Here is a 19,648-nt window from a genome sequence, read left to right as displayed (position 1 = left end):
TTCAACACTCCCCCTATCATCTCCGTCCCAGAGGCTAGCACAGATAAGAAGGCAAAAAAAAAAACGCACTCGCGATAAAATGTTCTCTGAGCTCATGCAGTCCTCCCGCACTGAAAGAGCTCAACAGAACGCGTGGAGACAAACAATGGCAGAGTCCAGGAAAGCAGAAAATGAACGCGAGGACAGGAGGGACGAGCAAGATGAGAGGTTGTGGGAGCAAGAGGAGAGGTGGTGGCAGCGTGATGAGAGGAGGCAGGATGCAATGCTGAGGCTACTGGGGGATCAAACTGACATGCTCCAGCATCTGGTGGAGCTGCAAGAAAGACAGCAGGAGCACAGACTGCCGCTGCAGCCCGTGTAACCACCCGCCCTCCTCCTCAAGTTCCATAGCCTCCTCACCCAGACACCCAAGAATGCGGGGTGGGGGGCCCCTCTGGGCACCCAACCACTCCACCCCAGAGGACTGCCCAAGCAACAGAAGGCTCGCATTCAATAAGTTTTGAAATGCAGTGTGGCCTTGTCCTTCCCTCTTCCCCTCATCCACCACCCCACCCAGTGCTTCCCTCCTCCCCCACCCCTCCTGGCCTACCTTGGCAGTTATCCCCCTATTTGTGTGATGAATTAATAAAAAATGCACGATTTTGAAACAACAATGACTTTATTGCTTCTGCAAGTGGTGATCAAAGTGGGGAGGGCAGTTGGCTTACAGGGAAGTAGAGTGAACCAAGGGGGCGTGTTTTCATCACGGAGAAACAAACAGAACTGTCACACCGTAGCCTGGCCAGTCATGAAACTGGTTTTCAAAGCTTTTCTGATCCGCAGCACGCCCTGCTGTGCTCTTCTAATCGCCCTGGTGTCTGGCTGCGCGTAATCAGCAGCCAGGCGATTTGCCTCAACCTCCCACCCCACCATAAACGTCTCCCCCTTACTCTCACAGATATTGTGGAGCATACAGCAAGCAGCAATAACAATGGGAATATTGGTTTCGCTGAGGTCTAACCGAGTCAGTAAACTGCACCAGCGAGCTTTTAAACGTCCAAATGTACATTCTATCACCATTCTGCACTTGCTCAGCCTATAGTTGAACAGATCCTTACTACTGTCCAGGATGCCTGTGTATGGCTTCATGAGCCATGGCATTATGGTGTAGGCTGGGTCTCCAAGGATAACTATAGGCATTTCAACATCCCCAACATTATTTTCTGGTCTGGGAAGTAAGTTCCTTCCTGCAGCTGTTCAAACAGACCATAGCTCTTGAAGATGTGAGCATCATGTACCTTTCCCGGCCATCCCATGTTGATGTCGGTGAAACATCCCTTGTGATCCACCAGTGCTTGCAGCACCATTGAAAAGTACCCCTTGCGGTTTATGTACCGGCTGCCAAGGTGGTCCCGTCCCAAGATAGGGATATGCATTCCGTCTATCGCCCCACCAGTTAGGGAACCCCATTGCAGCAAAGCCATCTAGTATGACCTGCACATTTCCCAGAGTCATTACCCTTGATATCAGCAGCTCAGTGATTGCATTGGCTACTTGGATCACAGCAGCCCCCACTGTAGATTTGCCCACTCCAAATTGATTCCCGACTGACCGGTAGCAGTCTGGTGTTGCAAGCTTCCAGAGGACTATCGCCACTCACTTGTGAACTGTGTGGACTGATCTCATCTTGGTATTCTTGTGCTTCAGGGCAAGGGAAAGCAAGTCACAAAGTTCCATGAAAGTGCCCTTACGCATGCGAAAGTTTCTCAGCCACCGGGAATCATCACTGACCTGCAACAGCATGTGGTCCCACCAGTCTGTGCTTGTTTCCCGGGCCCAGAATTGGTGTTCCATTACATGAGCCTGCCCCATTGCCACCAGGATGTCCAAATTGCAAGGGCCCATACTTTGAGAGAAGTCTGTGTTCATGTCCTCATCACCACGCAGCCGTCGCCTCCTTGCTTGTTTTTGCAGGTTCTGGTTCTGCACATACTGCAGGATAATGAGCGAGGTGTTTACAATGCTCATAACTGCCGCGGTGATCTGAGCGGGCTCCATGCTTGCCGTGGTATGGAGTCTGCAGGAGAGCAGAGTTGCAGCAGAAGCAGTGGCTGACGATGGATGCCACGAGAATAGATATTTATAGAGAACGACGAGAGAACCTGCAAGGTGGATTCATGAGAGCAGGAGAGCAGAGTTGCAGTGGAAGCGGTGGATGACAACGGTTAGCACCTCACACATTTCCCGAGGAAGAACACATGTACCTGGAAGCCCATGACAGACAACATGGAAACATTTGCTAGTGAGACAAAAGCAGCAGAGTAGAGCTGCAGCAGAAGCAGTGGATGATGACGGTTAGCAGTCCGACTGCACCATCTGCTGAAAACAGTATGGCGTCTGCACGGAAAAAAAGGCATGAAACGATTGTCTGCCGTTACTTTCACGGAGGGAAGGGTGACTGACAACATGTACCCAAAACCACCCGCGACAATGTTTTTTCCCCATCTGGCATTGGGAGCTTAACCCAGAATTCCAATGGGCAACAAGACTGCAGGAACTGTGGGATAGCTACCCACAGTGCAGTGCTCCATAAGTTGATGCTAGCCACGGTAGTGAGGATGCACTCCACTGACTTAATGCACTAAGTGGGGACATACGCAATCAACTGTATAAAATCGATTTCTAAAAATCAACTTCAATAATATCGACCTAATTTTGTAGTGTAGACTAATGTATTATCATAATACATATATCTCATGCAATGTATTGTATTTTCCTAATAACAGAAGTTATTTTTATATATTTGAATGATACAAAAGTCGGGTGAAAATCAGAAAAAAGCTGAACAACACTTTTTGTAAAACCTGTGAATGTTTTGGTAAAAATGGGTTTAAACTGAAAATGAAGGGGCTTTTGCATCAGTTATGAATGTAAAAAATCTGCTTGAGCCTCAGCACCTCTTTCATTACAAATTAGGCACTGCAGAGAGCAGCGCACTGTGGATAGCTCTTGCATGGCACAGCTTGCCACAAGGGTTTGGGGAAGGGCTTGGGAATGCCTCTTGGTACTAAAACATTCTCACAACTGCAACCCATAATATTTCATGCCTTTTTTCAACAGCCTGGCATAGCCACGCGTACACCATATCCCGAGAAGCGTGGACCCCGCTTAGCTGTGCACTCTAGTTCTGAGCATTACAAATACCACATGCTTTATCCTGCAGTATTCCCAGAGCTGGGAGAGGAGCAGCCACGCAGAATATGGCAATGTCCTTCAAGCAGCCCTGCTGGAAGCCACAGAACAAAACAATTCCTGGTTGCTGCTGGCAATCCCATAGCAGCCAAACATGGTTGAGCACCATTTTGGTCCCAAGAAACAAGCACTGACTGGTGGAATTGCATCATTATGCAGCTATGCAATTTTGATCAGTGGTTGCAGAACTTTCATATGCACAAGGCCACTTTCCAGGAACCGTGCACGGAGCTCTCCCCAGCCCTGCAGCACAGTGACACTAAAATGAGATCTGCTCCGACAATGGAGAAGCGAGTGGCGATTGCTGTGTGGAAGTTTGCAATGCCAGACTGCTACCAGTCAGTGAGGAATCAATTTGGAGTTGGTAAATCCACTGTGGGGGCTATGATCCAAGTATGCAGAGCCATTAATTGCCTTTTGTTAAGGGTAGTGACTCTTGGCAACGTGCAGGACATACTGGATGGTTTTGCTGCAATGGGGTTCCCTAACTGCGGTGGGACAACATATGGCATGCATATGCCTATCTTGGCACCAGACCACCATGCCAAAGAGTACGTAAACAGCAAGGGATACTTTTCATCGGTGCTGCAAGTGCTGGTGGATCATATGGGGCGTTTTATTGACATCAACGTGGGATGGACAGGGAAGGTGCATGATGCCTGCATCTTTAAGACCACAGGTCTGTTTAAAAAGCTGCAAGCGGGGACTTTCTTTCTGGAATGCAAAATAACCACTGGTCACGTTGAAATCCCAACAGTGATCCTGGGAGACCCAGCCTATCTCTTGTTCCCATGACTCATGAAGCCATATACCAGCAGCCGGGACAGCAACAATAGGCTGAGCAAGTGCAGAATTGAATGTGCCTTTGACCAGGAAAGATCCTGTTAAAGGGTTGCTGGCGCCGTTTACTTACTAGGTTAGACCTCAGTGAAAGCAATATCCCCATGGTTATAGCTGCCTGCTCCATAATATCTGTGAGGCCACAGGTGAGAAGTTTCCACAGCGGTGGGGTGTGGCGGCGGATAGGCTGTCTAATTTTGAGCAGCCAGATACCAGCGGAATAAGAGTGCTCAGCATGGAGCACTGCAACTCAGAGAGGCTTTAAAAACCCGATTTAGTAATGACCAAGTACTGTGCACTGCTTCTTGAGTTGTGTCTTCCCATACTGTGAACCTTGCGGTGCCTACTGGGTTTCTGTCTCCAGCAAATCCCTTCTGTTGCCTCAGTTTCCCTGTACCTTCCCTTTCTCCCCTCCCTCTATTGTGTGAAGTAATAAAGATTATTTCATTCTCAGGACCTGCACTTTTATTGCACAAACATATTGAAACTGAAAGATCAGAAAGATAATTTAATCTTGGACAGACAGTGGAATAAAAGTGGGAGGGGAAAAACACATCAATATTGTCTTTAAAAGCACAGTGGCCTTGCCTGTCAAACATCATCATATGTGCGGCTTTTACTCTTAGGACCCTCCCCCAATGTTGAGTAGAAGGGATATAGCATTTTCCCTCCTCACCTCTTGGAGGATTTGCGAGAGGGGGAGGGGGAATACAGAGCTGCAGGAATGCCATTCTGCAGGGGCTGCAAAGAGAGTCTACCCTCAGGTGTTTCTCCTGAAGGTCTACTAGAAACCTCAACAGAATCCTTGCAGAATCCACAGCATTTTCTGCTGCACGCCATGCTCACTCTCCTGGACTGGTCTCCTGCTCGCCATGTCCATGTCCAGTTTTTCAGAGAGAGAAATCCTCTTCGCTCTCTGCTCAGTGTCTGCTGTCCCAAAGGCGTTCACAATCTCATTGAACATGTCGTCAAATGTTCTCTTTTGCCTTCTTCTAATCTGGGACAACCCCTCCACCAGTGTGGAGGAAGAGCTGAAGACCACACTTTCAGCTGTAAGACATGGAAAGCACAAAGCAATCATTGTCAGTGCAGACCCAGGGTCTAGTGCACAGCTGTTATATAAAAATCACTCCCCTTATTCTACTGAAGTACAAGGCAGAACATTTTCATTTACACAAGGTATTCATTGAACCAGCTTGCTGTCCCAGTCATGGTGAGTATAGCCCAGGGACATGGGCGCCGGACCACCTACAGCATTGGGTAGGCAACCCATGGTGGGAGCACAAGTGGGCAGGGAGCCAATGCCACTTGTCCTTTGTAACATGAATGTTGTGTGGAGAACGGAGACCACTGCTGACCCTCCCAAACCACAAGCCTTAGCAGAGGCAGCACTGGGGGTGGGCTCGCGATGGCGAGAGTGCACAAGAAAATTTCCCTTCCCTCAAACCCCCGCAGCGCCACTGCTGCTAGCAATGGCCTGAGGCTTGCAGGTGCTAAGCTCAATGCCAACCCCTGCCACTCAAACTACTGGCATGTCTGGGAAAAGTGGAAAAGCACAATGGGGACGCGATCACATGTACTACTGTTTGCAGTCTGAACAATTGAAATGAAAACTTCCATCCTCTCCCTAGGTGAGCCTAGCTGATAACACTCTCCTGAGGGTAACAGAGACGGCAGGAGAACAGATGCGGCAAGCATCCAGGTACAGACAGGGTCCTTATGCTGCTATGCTGTGTACTGCAGTGATGCCAGCAGAGTTAATACTGGAGTGACGTGGGAAAGAGCCCTACCATGGTGGAAGAAATTAGGCAGCCCTCCCCAGAAACCTTCTGCAATGGATTGCAGAGTACCTCCAGGAAACTTTCTTGGAGATTTCTGTGGAGGATTCCCAAGCCACCCCTTTGGACATCAACAGTCCTCCGCCTAGCTGGTTTGGCCACTGGAAAGCAGATAGCCAGTCTACCTCACCTATTTTTAAAAAAAATTAAACAGACTATAAGAATGTGAATTGGAAAATATGAATTGGAATTGCATACTCACCAAAGGTCCCTTCCCTGACATCACGCTTGGCCACGATGCTGTTCTGCAAGTAGCTGGACTGCTCTGGGGTTTTAAAGAGCTCCTGGCTCTCTGGGAGAATGGATCCCCCCCTCACCTGTTTCCCATTCACCTCCTCAGTGTTGCCTGCAGTGGCCCAGGACTCCGACTCCTCAGAGGTAGCCACGCTGCTCTTGGGGCTCGTAATGGGTTCATCGCTGAGGATCACATGTAGCTCACTGTAGAAGTGGCATGTCTGCGGTATATAACCAGAACGACTGTTCACCTCCCTTGTCTTCTGGTATGCCTGCTGAAGGGCTTTGATTTTCACGTGGCACTCCTGCGTGTCCCTGGTGTTGCCCTTGTCCCCCATGTCCCACGTGACCCTTTTGTAGATGTGTACATTTCTACAGCTGGACTGGAGCTGTGCCCTGCACTGACTCTTCTCCCCACAGACAATAAGATCCACCACCTCCTGTGTACTACAGGTTAGAGCGCGTTTGGGACACTGAGTCACCCTGATCAGCTGGGCTGGTGAGCTCTCCTCACTGATCAAACAGGAAATGGGAATTCAAAAGTTCCCAGTCCTTTAACAAGGGAGAAGCTGTTTCCTGTGTACCTGGCTGCTGTGCAGTGGAGTTGAAATCGTTCACCAGAGCGGTCACAACAGAGCATTGTGGGACACCTCCTGGAGGCCAGTAAAGTTGACGTAAGTAATGCTGTGTCTACCCTGCCTCCGCATCAACCTTACAACATTGATTTAAGTGCTACGCCTCTGACGGGGGTGGAGTAATTAAGCCAACATGGCAGGCAAGTTATGTCAGTTGAATGGACCTGGCAGTGTAGACACAGATATGATTAGGTCAATATAAGGCAGCTTACATCAACCAAACTGTGTAGTGTGGACCAGGCCTGAGTTAGTTAAGCTTTAACCCAGATGTGATGAATGTGTTTTTGAGAAGCATGGGGAATCAAATGGAAAAAGCTTGACAGGGATGGCATCTTTCCTGTTAATGCAGATGCTTTATATGTTTGGTTAGCAATCTGTGGGTGTTTATGAATCCCCTATTGCTGCTGGAGTCCCAGGTAGCATGGTAGCAGTTTGGTGCTTATTTAAACATAATGGATCTCAACATAACCATTAATGCCTGTGTGACATTACTGCAATAAGTTCTACTTCTACACGTGAAGACCATTTGGAGGCTTTGATTATTGCTGAGTGTGGCTCTGCTTGCTGAATGTTGCTTGTGATAAGAAACGCAACATCTCTTCTCCAGAAGCTGCACTGGCTTTCTATATACTTTTAGGTGTAATACAAGGTGTTTGGCTTGCAGCTATAAAAGCTTGTATGGTTTGGACCATGGCTACTAGTGAACTACTGCAGTGCTTTCATTAACCATCTCTAGTTTTCCAGTTCATTGAACTGCATGTGGTGGTGTATTATCCAGCTTCCTTTCTTGGACTGTACCATCCTAGAGATGCTAAAGGTCACTCTACACCAGCTATCGCCAGTTCTCTGATAACTCCACTTCACATGCACCATTGTTGCCCCAGTGCAGGTGTTTTGCCATTGTCTTTCCACAACCACCAGGAGTGTACCATAAGCAAACCATTTTATTATGATAAACAATAGAAATGAGAGGAGCTTGATAAGTGTGGAATATATCCATGCTCAAATTAATGAGGCATTACTACAATGAAGAGAGTCCAGGATCCAGAAAGATATGCAGGTACAGCGTGAAACCTCCATCAGCACTGACTTGGTAGTTTATTTTTAGGGTAAATAATATGCTAAAACAGTAGCCACCCAAAAAGCAGCCCTGGGTTTAGTCATGACCATCTACTTCTTGGAGTTCTTCCTGTTGTTTGTAGCATTAAAAAAAAAAAAAAAAAAAGAGGATCCACAATAGGCCCCAGGTGTGCCAACCTAACTGAAGTGAATGTGATCAGCTGCCACTCCAGGAGTTACCCTTGCACGTAGGCCAACCAAAGTTAATGTGTCTACTATAAACACGAAAATTTATGGCTGATGCATAATATTAATTCATTTGCAATGTGTGTTCCTGGGCTTAACAGCAGCACTGCCAGTATTTTTCAGGTGAACAAGATTCAAGCCTTGATGCCAGGAGTCAACAGAGGGCCTTCCATGGTACCATGGCTCATCTACAGCCATGGACAGTGAAAGACAGCTGACTAATCAAAATATCTTTTGTTCTAGAAACTTGAGTCACTGTGTGAGACTCAAATTTTGTATTGTTGAAACCAAGTTATAAGCTGCCTATCACTCTCTCTTTAACCTAGGAAGACAAAAGAATCCTTCTCTTTGACTTTGGGAGCAATCCTGACCTGAAAACTGGTCAATAACGCTGCTGGGAGCATATGGTAAGAATTTTACTTTGAACCAAGCCTAGTTTGTTTAGTTGAGTACTAAAAAGCATTTTATCTTTATTCTTCCTGTAACCACTTCTGACTTTAATGCCTCTTGTACTCACATAAAATCTCTCTCTTTGTAGTTAAATAAACTTTTTTGTTCTTTAATCACCATTAATTCAGTTTTGTGAGCTGTGTGGATAATTCCATGTAAGGTGGTGTAGTGGTTCAGCGGCAGGGTTCCTCCCCCTCCGGGACCATGGAAGGCCACTCCACCTCACTACGTCTCTGGGCGTTGCCTGTCATGGGGATTTAGTGGCGTGGCAAGAGTCTATAGCTCGGACCTGTGGTCAGGGTCAAGCAACAAAGGCAGTTAAGTAACCCAGGCCCTCAGTCAGCGCAGGGCAATGAGTCTATAGCTCCGGCCTGTGTTCAGGGCCGAGCAGCAAACACAGTTAAGGCGCCCAGGCCCTTAGTCAGGGTGGGCAACAAAGACCTATGTCTTGGGCCTGTATTCAGAGCCAAGCAGCACCGGGTTCGGGCATCCTAGCTCCAGTAGATGGCTGACAAGCACTGGCTTTTTAGCCTAGAGAGAGGAAGACTGCCACCCCAGGGTTGGGATGGCGGGGGCGCACAGGCCCACTCACTCCACTGAGCCAGTGGGATTTGCCACTGAGTCAGAGGGGATCCTGACCACAACACACTGACCTAAATTCAGGCAGTGCTGCAGCCAGACTAGGGTCTGCTGCCCCTGGGCCACTTCCTAACTCACCCTTGGATTGTACCTGGGTCTGTAGAGGGTAGTCCAGATCATCAGGGTAGAAGGCCTTTGGTAGTCCTGGCAACTCCTCTGTGGTCGGGTCGGTGCATGGCTTCAGCGGCTCTGGCCAGTCCTCAGCTCCCCAGGGGTCTGCAGCAGTCTCCCAGCTCGGAAGCAAGCAGGAAGCATCTGCCTCCTCTGGCAGCTGCAGCCCAACTGAGCTCCCAGACCCGCCTTTTCTACTTCCTCTCCTGCCCACTGACTTCGGGGGGAGGGAGGGGGGTGAGTCCGGCTTGGCTCCACCCACCAGGGCTCAGTGAAGGGTTCCTCCCCCTCCGGGTCTGTGGGAGGCCACTCTGCCTCACTACAGCTGGCAAGTTGTATATTGCTCCCTTATAGGGACAACGGACCTTTGTTACCTGAACTGTCAGGAGAGGGCTGGACAGCGCAGTACAGAATACACATTTTTTGGGGGGTGGAATCCGGGATTGGGGATGAGCTGGGGTCACCCTGAATATAATAACCAAGGCTGCTGGAAGCCAGAGTCTGGCTGGTGTTTGCTGACGGGATGCTGGAGTCAGAATTGCAAAACCAGGACTGTGGCTATACACAGACACTCCAGGAGTGACCTGCTTGCTGTTTGTGAGGCGCTCTTGTTGGGAGCCACAAAGTCAAAGCATTGTAAGGCATCCAAGGCTGCAAGGCAGAGGTGCCACAGCCCCTCACTCATCTGGATTGCACCCTGGAATGTCAGATCTTCCCACATTGTTAAGATCATATGCCAGTCCAATATATAAAATATTACACACCTTTTTGTTTCAGAAGCGAGGGTTGTGTTATTAAACATTATCAGATGAGCTATAGTTGGCCAGATCTTTTTAGGGAATGGGCTGCATTTATAAGACACAGGGACTGATTATAACTTTTATGGCTATCTGTGGATAGTGAAAAGTTTTTGATTACCCACCAGGAATTGGTGGGAATCACAGCTGTGTTTTGCTGACAGTGTGGAGGGAGACGCATTGTCCTAGCCCCATCTCCAAACTTGAATATTGTTTTTGGAATGGGAGACCTTGTGGTACGTACAGAGGTGGGAAATTGAACACGGGAGCAGGCACAAGTACAAGGCTTGTCCTCGCAAAGAACCTAATACCCCTAGAGGAAGGCTTGACACAAGGGCTGTAGCAGAGGACCACAACTCATGCTACTTGGTCAGTAGCTTACAGTAATTGGTTCTTTACTTTGCAGTGATCTTAACTGTGACAGCAAGACTGAGAAGTGTTTGGAAAACTTTCTTTAGGCTTTTATAAAGTTGTCCTTTTGTACAGGCTTTAATAAAGTTATGCCCTCAGACCTTGAAACCCAAACATCTGTCAGTTTTTAATGGTGATATTAGATGCAACAGCAATATTACTGAAGTCATTTATTTAAATTGAAAAAGTCAGTTCAATAAAGTCATTATTCAGTACATTAAACAAAACCAATGCAATTATCTGAGTAGGATTCATCATGTCCTTGCACTTACTTAAAGAGCATAAAACAAACTGAATGGAGAGTTACAAAGAATAGCCTAGAGAGTGCTAGTATTCCTGTTTTTTTCCACTGCATGCATCCGATGAAGTGAGCTGTAGCTCACGAAAGCTTATGCTCAAATAAATTTGTTAGCCTCTAAGGTGCCACAAGTACTCCTTTTCTTTTTGCTAGTATTCTTGGTCTCTCAACTTTCCACAAATGAAATGAAACAATGAAACTTCACTGAGTAACAGTTAAGATTGGTAAATGTTACTCCAAAGATGGTTACTCCTGTACATAGTTCATTTAAAACACATTAAAAACTGAAAATAACTAAGTTTAAACAAACAATTTTGATACTGCTTAATATACTATATAGTAACACAGCCACAGACTGGAATTTTTTGTTTGTGCAAAAATCCAAAGAACCTTAACTCGGCTCAGTAGAGATACTTACTGCCTTCTATTCCACCTACCTCCAGTCCTGAAAGAACTTACACAAGTGCACAACTTTGCTCACAAGTAGTAATAGAGAAGTCAGTGGTACTTCTCACATGAGTAATTGTAAACTTGTCTTTACAAGATTGGAGCATTTGTTTTGTTGGGGTTTTTTTTAATACTTACGTCCTGATCCTGAAAACCCATACTTACAAAAATAAGCATTTGCAAGATGAGGCCCCTAAGCTGAGGAGTTTACAATTTAAATTGGACAGACCATACAGTGCAAATACATAAAGGTGATCAAGGACCAGAAGGTCCAGTCTCAAAGTGGTGCACTGTTGCTTTTGGTTTGAGTTTTCTGTGTTGTTTTCTTCCTGAGTGGATCACTGTCGGCAGGATATCCAAAAGAACTGTGTCTCAAGGATGGATCCTTACAAACTGAATGTGGTCAGAAGTGAGCTGTAGCTCACGAAAGCTTATGCTCAAATAAATTGGTTAGTCTCTAAGGTGCCACAAGTAATCCTTCTCTTTTTGCGAATACAGACTAACATGGCTGTTACTGTGAAACCTAGAAAAGGAAGACAGTTCCAAGGACAGGATGCATCATGGAAGAAGACAAAAAACCAAGAGTAGAAGAAAGATAAAAAGGAGTCGTGGGTAGAGCAAACAGCATGAGGTGTTGGGAGTGAGATAATGCGGAAAGTGAGAAGAAGACAGTAATCAGTCATGCTACACCTCCTGGACCCAGAACTATACAGGGGAGACTTCCCACACACACTCTAAGGGCATTAGGATCCAGGTGGTGCTTCTCCCCCACACAACAGCCTTGGGGAAAAGGTGCAGAGAGGAGCCAGCCAGACTCCAGCCAGTAGCAACAAGCAGCCAAAGCAGGGACCTTTTTCCACATTAGGACATTCCAGTCAAAACTGTAGAAACTTCTCTGACTTTCTCTGCCCTGTGTGGATTGGCTGCTTCCCCCAATCCTCCCTCTCCTTCATTGTCTTCTTGGTTGGCCTTTAGGCATTGCCATAATGATAAACATGGAAAGTGAGGAGAGAGCCAGTGAACAGACATGATGCAAGTGACAAGAGAGGAAGAGGATTTTAGTGGCAGTCTTTCAGACGGACTGAAGGCGAGCAGGCCATTGGGGTGGGAAAGATTGTAGTAGTCAAGGCAAGAGATGGACAAGGCTTTTGGCAGAAAGGAAGGAGATGAAACATTTGAGAGATGTTAGAAAGGAAGAAACAAGAGTGTGCAGTGAGGGAGAGAGAAGGGAACGGAATGAAAATAGATCCCTGTCCTATGAAGATTTAACTTTTACTTTTCTGAAAAAGAGTTCCTGTTGTTCAATTTTAAAAACCATTTTGAAGTTCAGATTTTTGCTATAGACAGCATAGGAGGGAGATATGGACTAACTTCCATGTTAAAAACCCCTGGACACAAAATATGAGAGAACGTTTGTAAATGACAACAGAAAACTAGACTTTGATCTCATGTAGTGCCTTTCATACTTGGGGTGTTACAAATTGCTTTAAATATTGTGCAGGCAAACAGCCATTATGCACTTATGAAGAGCTCACACATAATACTACTAGTTAGCATTTTTACAGCGCTTTTCATCTTCAAGTACTTTACAAACAAATCGTTAACCTTCACAGCACACTGGTGAGATAGGTAAACATCTCCATTCTGTAAGTGGAGAAACAGACAAAGAGATTAAGTGATTTGTCATTGCCACATATTATCAGAGCTGGGATCAGAATCCAAAGATTTTTGGCTCCTAGTCCTGTGCTCAGATCACACCTTTCACATATGTACAGCTGTGGAAAGGAGAACCTGTCCTATTGAGAAGGGGATGCTGGGCAGAATAACAAGATCTCCTATCATGTCTGAAAATGAGCAGGATGGTCCAATAGACACAGCACTGGAAAAGGTCTTGGGAGAACTGATTTTTATTTCAAGCTCTGCCCTGATCTACTGTGTGATGGTGACCATGGTCAGTTCATCTTTCTGTGCCTATACTTTCTCTCCCATGCTTTGTCTGCCTTGTTTATATAGAATATAAACTCTTCAAGGCAGGGATTATATGGTCTTATAGGGTTTAGTGTTAGGGGCCTCAATCTAAGATGAGGCCTCTAGGTACTGCCCTACTACAAATAATAAAATAACTTCTGCTTAATGTCTCAGACCTCCTGAAATTATCCACAATTCTGTGATGAGCATGGCTCTACCTTTATCTAGCAGCCACAACAACTCCCCATTATTGTTCACCTGCAATGGATATTTTTTTAATGGGATTATGCCCTCTTTGTGGTTATCCTGTTTTTTACCTCAGAAATATTAAGTACATCAAGACTGGTTTACTTGAAGGGGTGGGGAGGAGGGTGCTAAAATATTCTCCGAAATGTTTGTTAGACATTGGAGTTAAATATGTAAAAATAAAAGTGTTAAGTAGTCTGACAATTCTTTCCTCTCCCAACAGCTCAACTTTCAGCCTCTTGCCTCATGTGATACCAGAACTTCATAAGTGCTCCAGTCACGGTAGAGTCTTCCAGAGTAAACAAAACCCAATTTTTTTTAAAAAGCTTTCTTTGTAAATAAATATATATCATAAAGAAGGAACAATGGGCACATGCCCAATTTTTTCCCATCACAGATCACCTTTAACCTTTCAAATGTTATGGTGGTTGCTGTAATGAACACTTATTTCGATATTTCTCAGGCTATTATTATATGTACAAATGTACAATGGGATAAACAGTTAGTGCAATGAATATATATGAGAAAAGATAAGGGAGTAAGGGGATTAAAACCTGTTTGGCAGTGCAAACCAGGAACCTCTCGATTTCATCTGGCAGAATGCTCAAGGAGCACAGAGTTTCACAAAAAGAAAAGGAGTACTTGTGGCACCTTAGAGACTAACCAATTTATTTGAGCATAAGCTTTCGTGAGCTACAGCTCACTTCATCGGATGCATACTGTGGAAAGTACAGAAGATCTTTTTATACACACAAAGCATGAAAAAATGGGTGTTTACCACTACAAAAGGTTTTCTCTCCCCCCCCCCCACTCTCCTGCTGGTAATAGCTTATCTAAAGTGATCACTCTCCTTACAATGTGTATGATAATCAAGGTGGGCCATTTCCAGCACAAATCCAGGGTTTAACAAGAATGTCTGAGGAATGGGGAGGGGTAGGAAAAAACAAGGGGAAATAGGTTACCTTGCATAATGACTTAGCCACTCCCAGTCTCTATTCAAGCCTAAGTTAATTGTATCCAATTTGCAAATGAATTCCAATTCAAGTCTCTCGCTGGAGTCTGGTTTTGAAATTTTTTTGTTGTAATATCGCGACTTTCATGTCTGTAATCGCGTGACCAGAGAGATTGAAGTGTTCTCCGACTGGTTTATGAATGTTATAATTCTTGACATCTGATTTGTGTCCATTTATTCTTTTACGTAGAGACTGTCTAGTTTGACCAATGTACATGGCAGAGGGGCATTGCTGGCACATGATGGCATATATCACATTGGTGGATGTGCAGGTGAACGAGCCTCTGATAGTGTGGCTGATGTTATTAGGCCCTGTGATGGTGTCCCCTGAATAGATATGTGGGCACAGTTGGCAACGGGCTTTGTTGCAAGGATAGGTTCCTGGATTAGTGGTTCTGTTGTGTGGTATGTGGTTGCTGGTGAGTATTTGCTTCAGGTTGGGGGGCTGTCTGTTGGCAAGGACTGGCCCGTCTCCCAAGATTTGTGAGAGTGTTGGGTCATCCTTCAGGATAGGTTGTAGATCCTTAATAATGCGTTGGAGGGGTTTTAGTTGGGGGCTGAAGGTGACAGCTAGTGGCGTTCTGTTATTTTCTTTGTTAGCCTGTCCTAAGGGATTCTGGATCAGTTATATGCATCATAATTCACTGAAGGATGTCATGTGAGGTCTCTACTGAGAGCCAGTAACACCCTGGTCATCCTAACCATTCTGAAACGTATGCAAAGATAGTATTTAAGGAGTTATGTACCTATACTGAAAATTATGTTATTAAGGTCTGAGAGTTGAAGCAGGTCACCAGGAGAAGACATATATGTTCCTTTCAGGCACGCAGGGGCTGCTTATCTATCTGTTGGGCTATATGCAAACTGAGTATTGTATATGCAATGGATACCTATCTGCATATAAATCCACCAGCTAATCAAAATTCTGAAATTAACAAGATATGATAAAATCTACAGGAAGGAACACACAGCAGGACGGTGTCCAGTTTATGGATAAAGCTCAAAGGACTGTTTTGATATATCTGGGCTTGCAAAGGACCACCCTGGTATCTTTTACCTAAGAAGTAAGCAGACAGTGGGCTTGCTTCATGAACAGAACATCCCAGCCAAGCCTGGCTATAGTACGCTGGAAGGATTTGGGGTGAGCTTTTGCTTTTATGACATAATAATGTCCTATTACTGTAGTTAAGTTTGGGCTCTAATACGTGTGTTATGATTTTATTTTATATGTAACTCTGTTTCAAATATTTCTGCTTGCTATCATTTCAATCTTCTTTCTTTGTTAAATAGACTTATATTTGTTTTCACTATAAACAAATCTAAGGTTAAGCCAAGATGTGGTCTAACAAGTAAGCTGTGGTGATCGTGTACTATTCCTTTGGGAACAGTACTTCTGAGAACGTCTAGTAGATCAGGGCCTTGACACTGCAGGGGGGTTCTGAGAGGACTCGGGGGGTGGAGTGCGCCTTTCACTAACCTGCATGAAGAAAGAGAAAGGGGCCGGTGAGTACTAGTGTTGCCAATAGCTGATGGAGTCATCGAGCTGACCCCAGCAGGCACAGACAAGATGTCCTCACACTAAGGGCAAGTGGCAGCAAGATGCCTCACAACCAGGGATTCTAGAAATCTGTTTGCCATGGAAAAATGTGGAATTTGCGTTTTTACACAGAATCTTTAGTTTTTACATTTTGTGAAAAATAATAACCATATACATTAGAAACCTGTTTATCTGAGCCTCATTCTCCGGCTCTCTGTGTTAACTGAAGCTCACCCCAAATTCTTCCAGTGTATTATAGCCAGGCGTGGCTGGGATGTTCTGTTCATGAAGCAAGTACATGATAGTCTGAGCCCCAGTCGAGGGAAACTAAAGTTCAGCATTTCATTTTAATCATGGAAAAACATGGATTTTTATGTTTTTCTGTCAGAGAATTTTGGTTTTTTCATCATGGAAAACTAGGATCCCTGCTCACACCCCTGGACATCCCCAGGAAGTGTCACAGGCAGAAAAAGTAATGAATGTTCTCTGAAGGGATGCCTGGCTCACCTGGACAGAACAGCTGATGTAGGGAAAAGAAGCCACTTCATATTGGCCCTCTAAAACTTTAAATAAAAAAAATAAAAAAATAAGAAAAAAGAACAAGCAAGGAGACAGAGTCCTAAACAACATGAAGAGGCAGCTGTTGAGTATGCAAACAGTTAAAAAGCGTCCTCTAAAACTAAAGTGGTTTTTATTTTGTTTTAAAGTAGTATGGCCTGAGGTTATAATTATGGCTTATTTTTAAACAAAATCCTATGGCTTTTGCTTCTGCCATACCAAATCCATATTTTCCTTATATATGCACAACAAACTTACAGCCCCAGATGAAAATAAAGGCATGTAGAAGCAAACTAAAAATAAACCAAACAGGAAATGCAATTAAGTTTAATTACATTGAATGCTAACACTCACCCTGCAATCATAACAAATTTTAAAATATTTTCTAATGAAAGATCCACCAAGATAATATTATGCAGCTAATAATAATATATTTGTATAATGTCTAAATAGTATACCATTATAAAGAGACTATGAACCAGACTAGAGAAATAAAACATGTAAGATCAAAATTAATGTAATTGTGTCTACCAGTTAAATTCTGTTAGTATAAACAATGGTAGTAATATTGTCAAAGATCAGCAGATAACTACAGAGCTAAAAGTAACATATTTATTATTTTATTTAATAATTTGTCACTTTTTTGGTAAGCAGTAATCAAGAGATATCAAGATAACTTCTTTCACTGAATAAACTGTTGACTGTGTTTGTATTTATTCTATTTTAAAAGAATCCTTTTCCCTTAATTACCAAAAACCCAAAAGAGGTTTCACTAATGGTGATGTACACTAGCCCATGGGTATAACATGATACCATGTAACACCAGCAAATAAAATAATAAAAGCAAGAGCCAAAGCTTGAACACAAAAAGAAAAGGAGTACTTGTGGCACCTTAGCGACTAACCAATTTATTTGAGCCTGAGCTTTCGTGAGCTACAGCTCAACTTCCTTGGGAATTCTGGTACTATAGGTCTTAGATTCCTTAACAGAGGGGATCATGTTTATCAGTTACAACAGTCCATCTGGGCCTAGGTCTAGGTAGACTGTTTGATGAAGTCTAGGCGCCACCAGGTAACAGCAGTGATCAGGGATCCTGCCAGACATGTGTAACTAAAATCTAAAAAATGAAATTAAAACACTACTTTAGTTGAACAGTCTCTTTCTATAGGATGTCATAACTGTAAAACAGAGACTGTACACAACACAGACAACTCCTTGTATACTTTCAGTAACTTTCTCATGTATTTAATAAAAGAAGTTAGCCACTAACACTTCATTTTAATTGCAAAAGCCTACAATTGCAACAACCACCAAAAAACAAATGAAGGCTCGAGATCTCACCATCCAATAAAGTGGCATGAAAAAGCAAATAAGCAATGGAATCTACTCTTCCCCTCCTTCATTAAAATATTTTTAAAACAATTTCTAAATGCTATGAAAATGTGTTCATTTAAATTTTTTTGTACCTCATTTTCTTTTGTACCTTGATAAATTTTTTTGTACCTTGATAATTCTGAAAATTACCTACAGCTATGGATTCTAGAAACAGTTTTAATGTAAACAAACATTCTCTGAAGTTATAGATCACGTAAAATAACATTTGTTGCTTTTAAAAGACTATCTAATTGGGTTGGGACAGCAAAATTGTGACTGTTAACACTCCTCATGTTGAAAACTGTGAGCTTCTGTTTTCATTTGCTCTTGGTTCAAGACAGTCAAAAACCACACTGGATAGGATCTAAAACTAGAAAACAATTTTCTTTCTGGTTCTACTTCAGCTGTGGCCAGATTTTACACAGAACAATTCCACCATTTAAAGACAAAAACTTCAGACTTTAGCCTTATCAAATACAAATCAGAATGCTGGCATTGTTGTTTGCTTGCTTGCTTGTTTTTTGCTTCTATCAGCCTTGAGAGTGCACAAAACGAACTTGGAATTTTGTCAGAATGAAACAGTTTTCCAGGGCTACAAAACATATGCGACATAGTATATTAGAACTCCACTGGTACATATATTGTGATATTTTTGCCTATGACTGTTATAAGTGACTTCAGGACTAAAGAATGAAATTCAGTGTGAAAGCTAAAGTGAAATGAGGACACTATCAAAACACAGAAAGCTGGTCCCTATTTTAAAGGGGCACAGTCATCTTACTTTAAGCCCATTTTACTTTTGTTTAAATGTCAGTAAAAACAGTTGTTTGTTCATTTTAACATGGCCCTGTAATGCTGGAAATACAAACACCACTGTACTAGGTTAGGAGAATCAAAAAATGAAACTGAGTGATCTAGTGCCATCATTCAGTTGAGCGAGATGGATGTAGTAAAAATGGGCAAATACCTAAACCTTGGATTCAAACACTCCTAAATTTTGAGGAAGTTCAGATCCTAATCTGGACAAGTTGGGCCTATCTCTATGAGAAAATCAAAAAACGAACAGTGAAGAGTAAATTAGATTTTTATTTGTTCAGTTTTAATAATGTAAAATCTAAGAACTGGTAAGGATATATAATTGGAGGAAAATATAGTTTGTAGCTGCTTTATTTTCCCAGCTAACCTTAGCTAACAGTAGGAATAATATATTTTCAAAATTGGAGCTTGCAAGTTTTCATGCCTGTTTGGTAGAGATAAATACAGATATGGGCATCCTGTAGAAATCAGTCTGTTTTTCAGCTGCATAACTATTATTAGATGTGACCATAACTAACCATTTCATATATGCTGTATCTTTAGTATTACACACTGTATCTTCACAATATATGGTAGCTTAAGTAGAAAAAACTATCTTTTTTCTTGCATATAGGAATATGATCTATGGATGCGTCCACTGCAAGATATCTTAATATAGATGAAGAAAATTTGAGGGTAAGTATGTGGTGAGCATACTAGAGTTTACAGGAATATTCTGTTATAGTATCACTAGAGGCAGGCCCTGAAGTCAAACCATTAATTCTCATTCTCAGAGAAATTAAGTGAAAGCCTGTGGTAGGGAGTTAAAAAAGAGCGGTTGGGGAGAGTGTAAAGGGGGAAAAAAAAAGCATTCATCGTTTTTTCCTTCTTTATAGTGTATACCGAAGGCCTGGTTTTATTA

At 43.6% G+C, this 19,648-nt stretch overlaps 3 protein-coding genes across 12 annotated transcripts in view; 1 reads left to right on the top strand and 2 right to left on the bottom strand.

Annotated features, from left to right (window-relative positions):
* Positions 1-19,648, top strand: part of LOC311528615 (uncharacterized protein) — a 121,738-nt gene that overhangs the window by 58,093 nt on the left and 43,997 nt on the right. For 4 of the 7 annotated variants that reach the window (XM_084643852.1, XM_084643850.1, XM_084643846.1 and 1 more), the window contains exons 2-3: positions 8,410-8,490; positions 19,361-19,422. In XM_084643852.1, the coding sequence (XP_084499978.1) occupies positions 19,372-19,422 (51 nt within the window). In that variant the 5' untranslated portion in view covers positions 8,410-8,490; positions 19,361-19,371. Of the gene's footprint in view, positions 1-5,702; positions 5,774-8,409; positions 8,491-13,705; positions 13,733-15,419; positions 15,604-19,360; positions 19,423-19,648 lie in introns of those variants that run through there. The other 3 variants (XM_084643847.1, XM_084643848.1, XM_084643851.1) reach the window with 3 other exon arrangements.
* The window catches only part of METAP1D (methionyl aminopeptidase type 1D, mitochondrial), a 73,563-nt gene that overhangs the window by 45,745 nt on the left and 8,170 nt on the right, over positions 1-19,648 (bottom strand). The gene's annotated exons all lie outside the window — the stretch shown is intronic.
* On the bottom strand, positions 3,928-11,395 carry LOC311528088 (uncharacterized protein; the record flags this gene model as incomplete). The annotated part of the gene is made up of 4 exons (XM_084642715.1): positions 3,928-5,121; positions 6,112-6,364; positions 9,264-9,443; positions 11,375-11,395. 4 exons carry the CDS (start codon positions 11,393-11,395, stop codon positions 4,865-4,867), a joined length of 711 nt encoding a protein of 236 aa, XP_084498841.1. The 3' UTR covers positions 3,928-4,864.

This window comes from Lepidochelys olivacea (assembly GCF_965140295.1).
Source record: "Lepidochelys olivacea isolate rLepOli2 genome assembly, chromosome: 11".
NCBI classification, from domain to species: domain Eukaryota; kingdom Metazoa; phylum Chordata; order Testudines; family Cheloniidae; genus Lepidochelys; species Lepidochelys olivacea.
The sequence above is the reverse complement of the archived record's forward strand: the minus strand, read 5'-3'. Positions and strand labels throughout refer to the sequence as shown.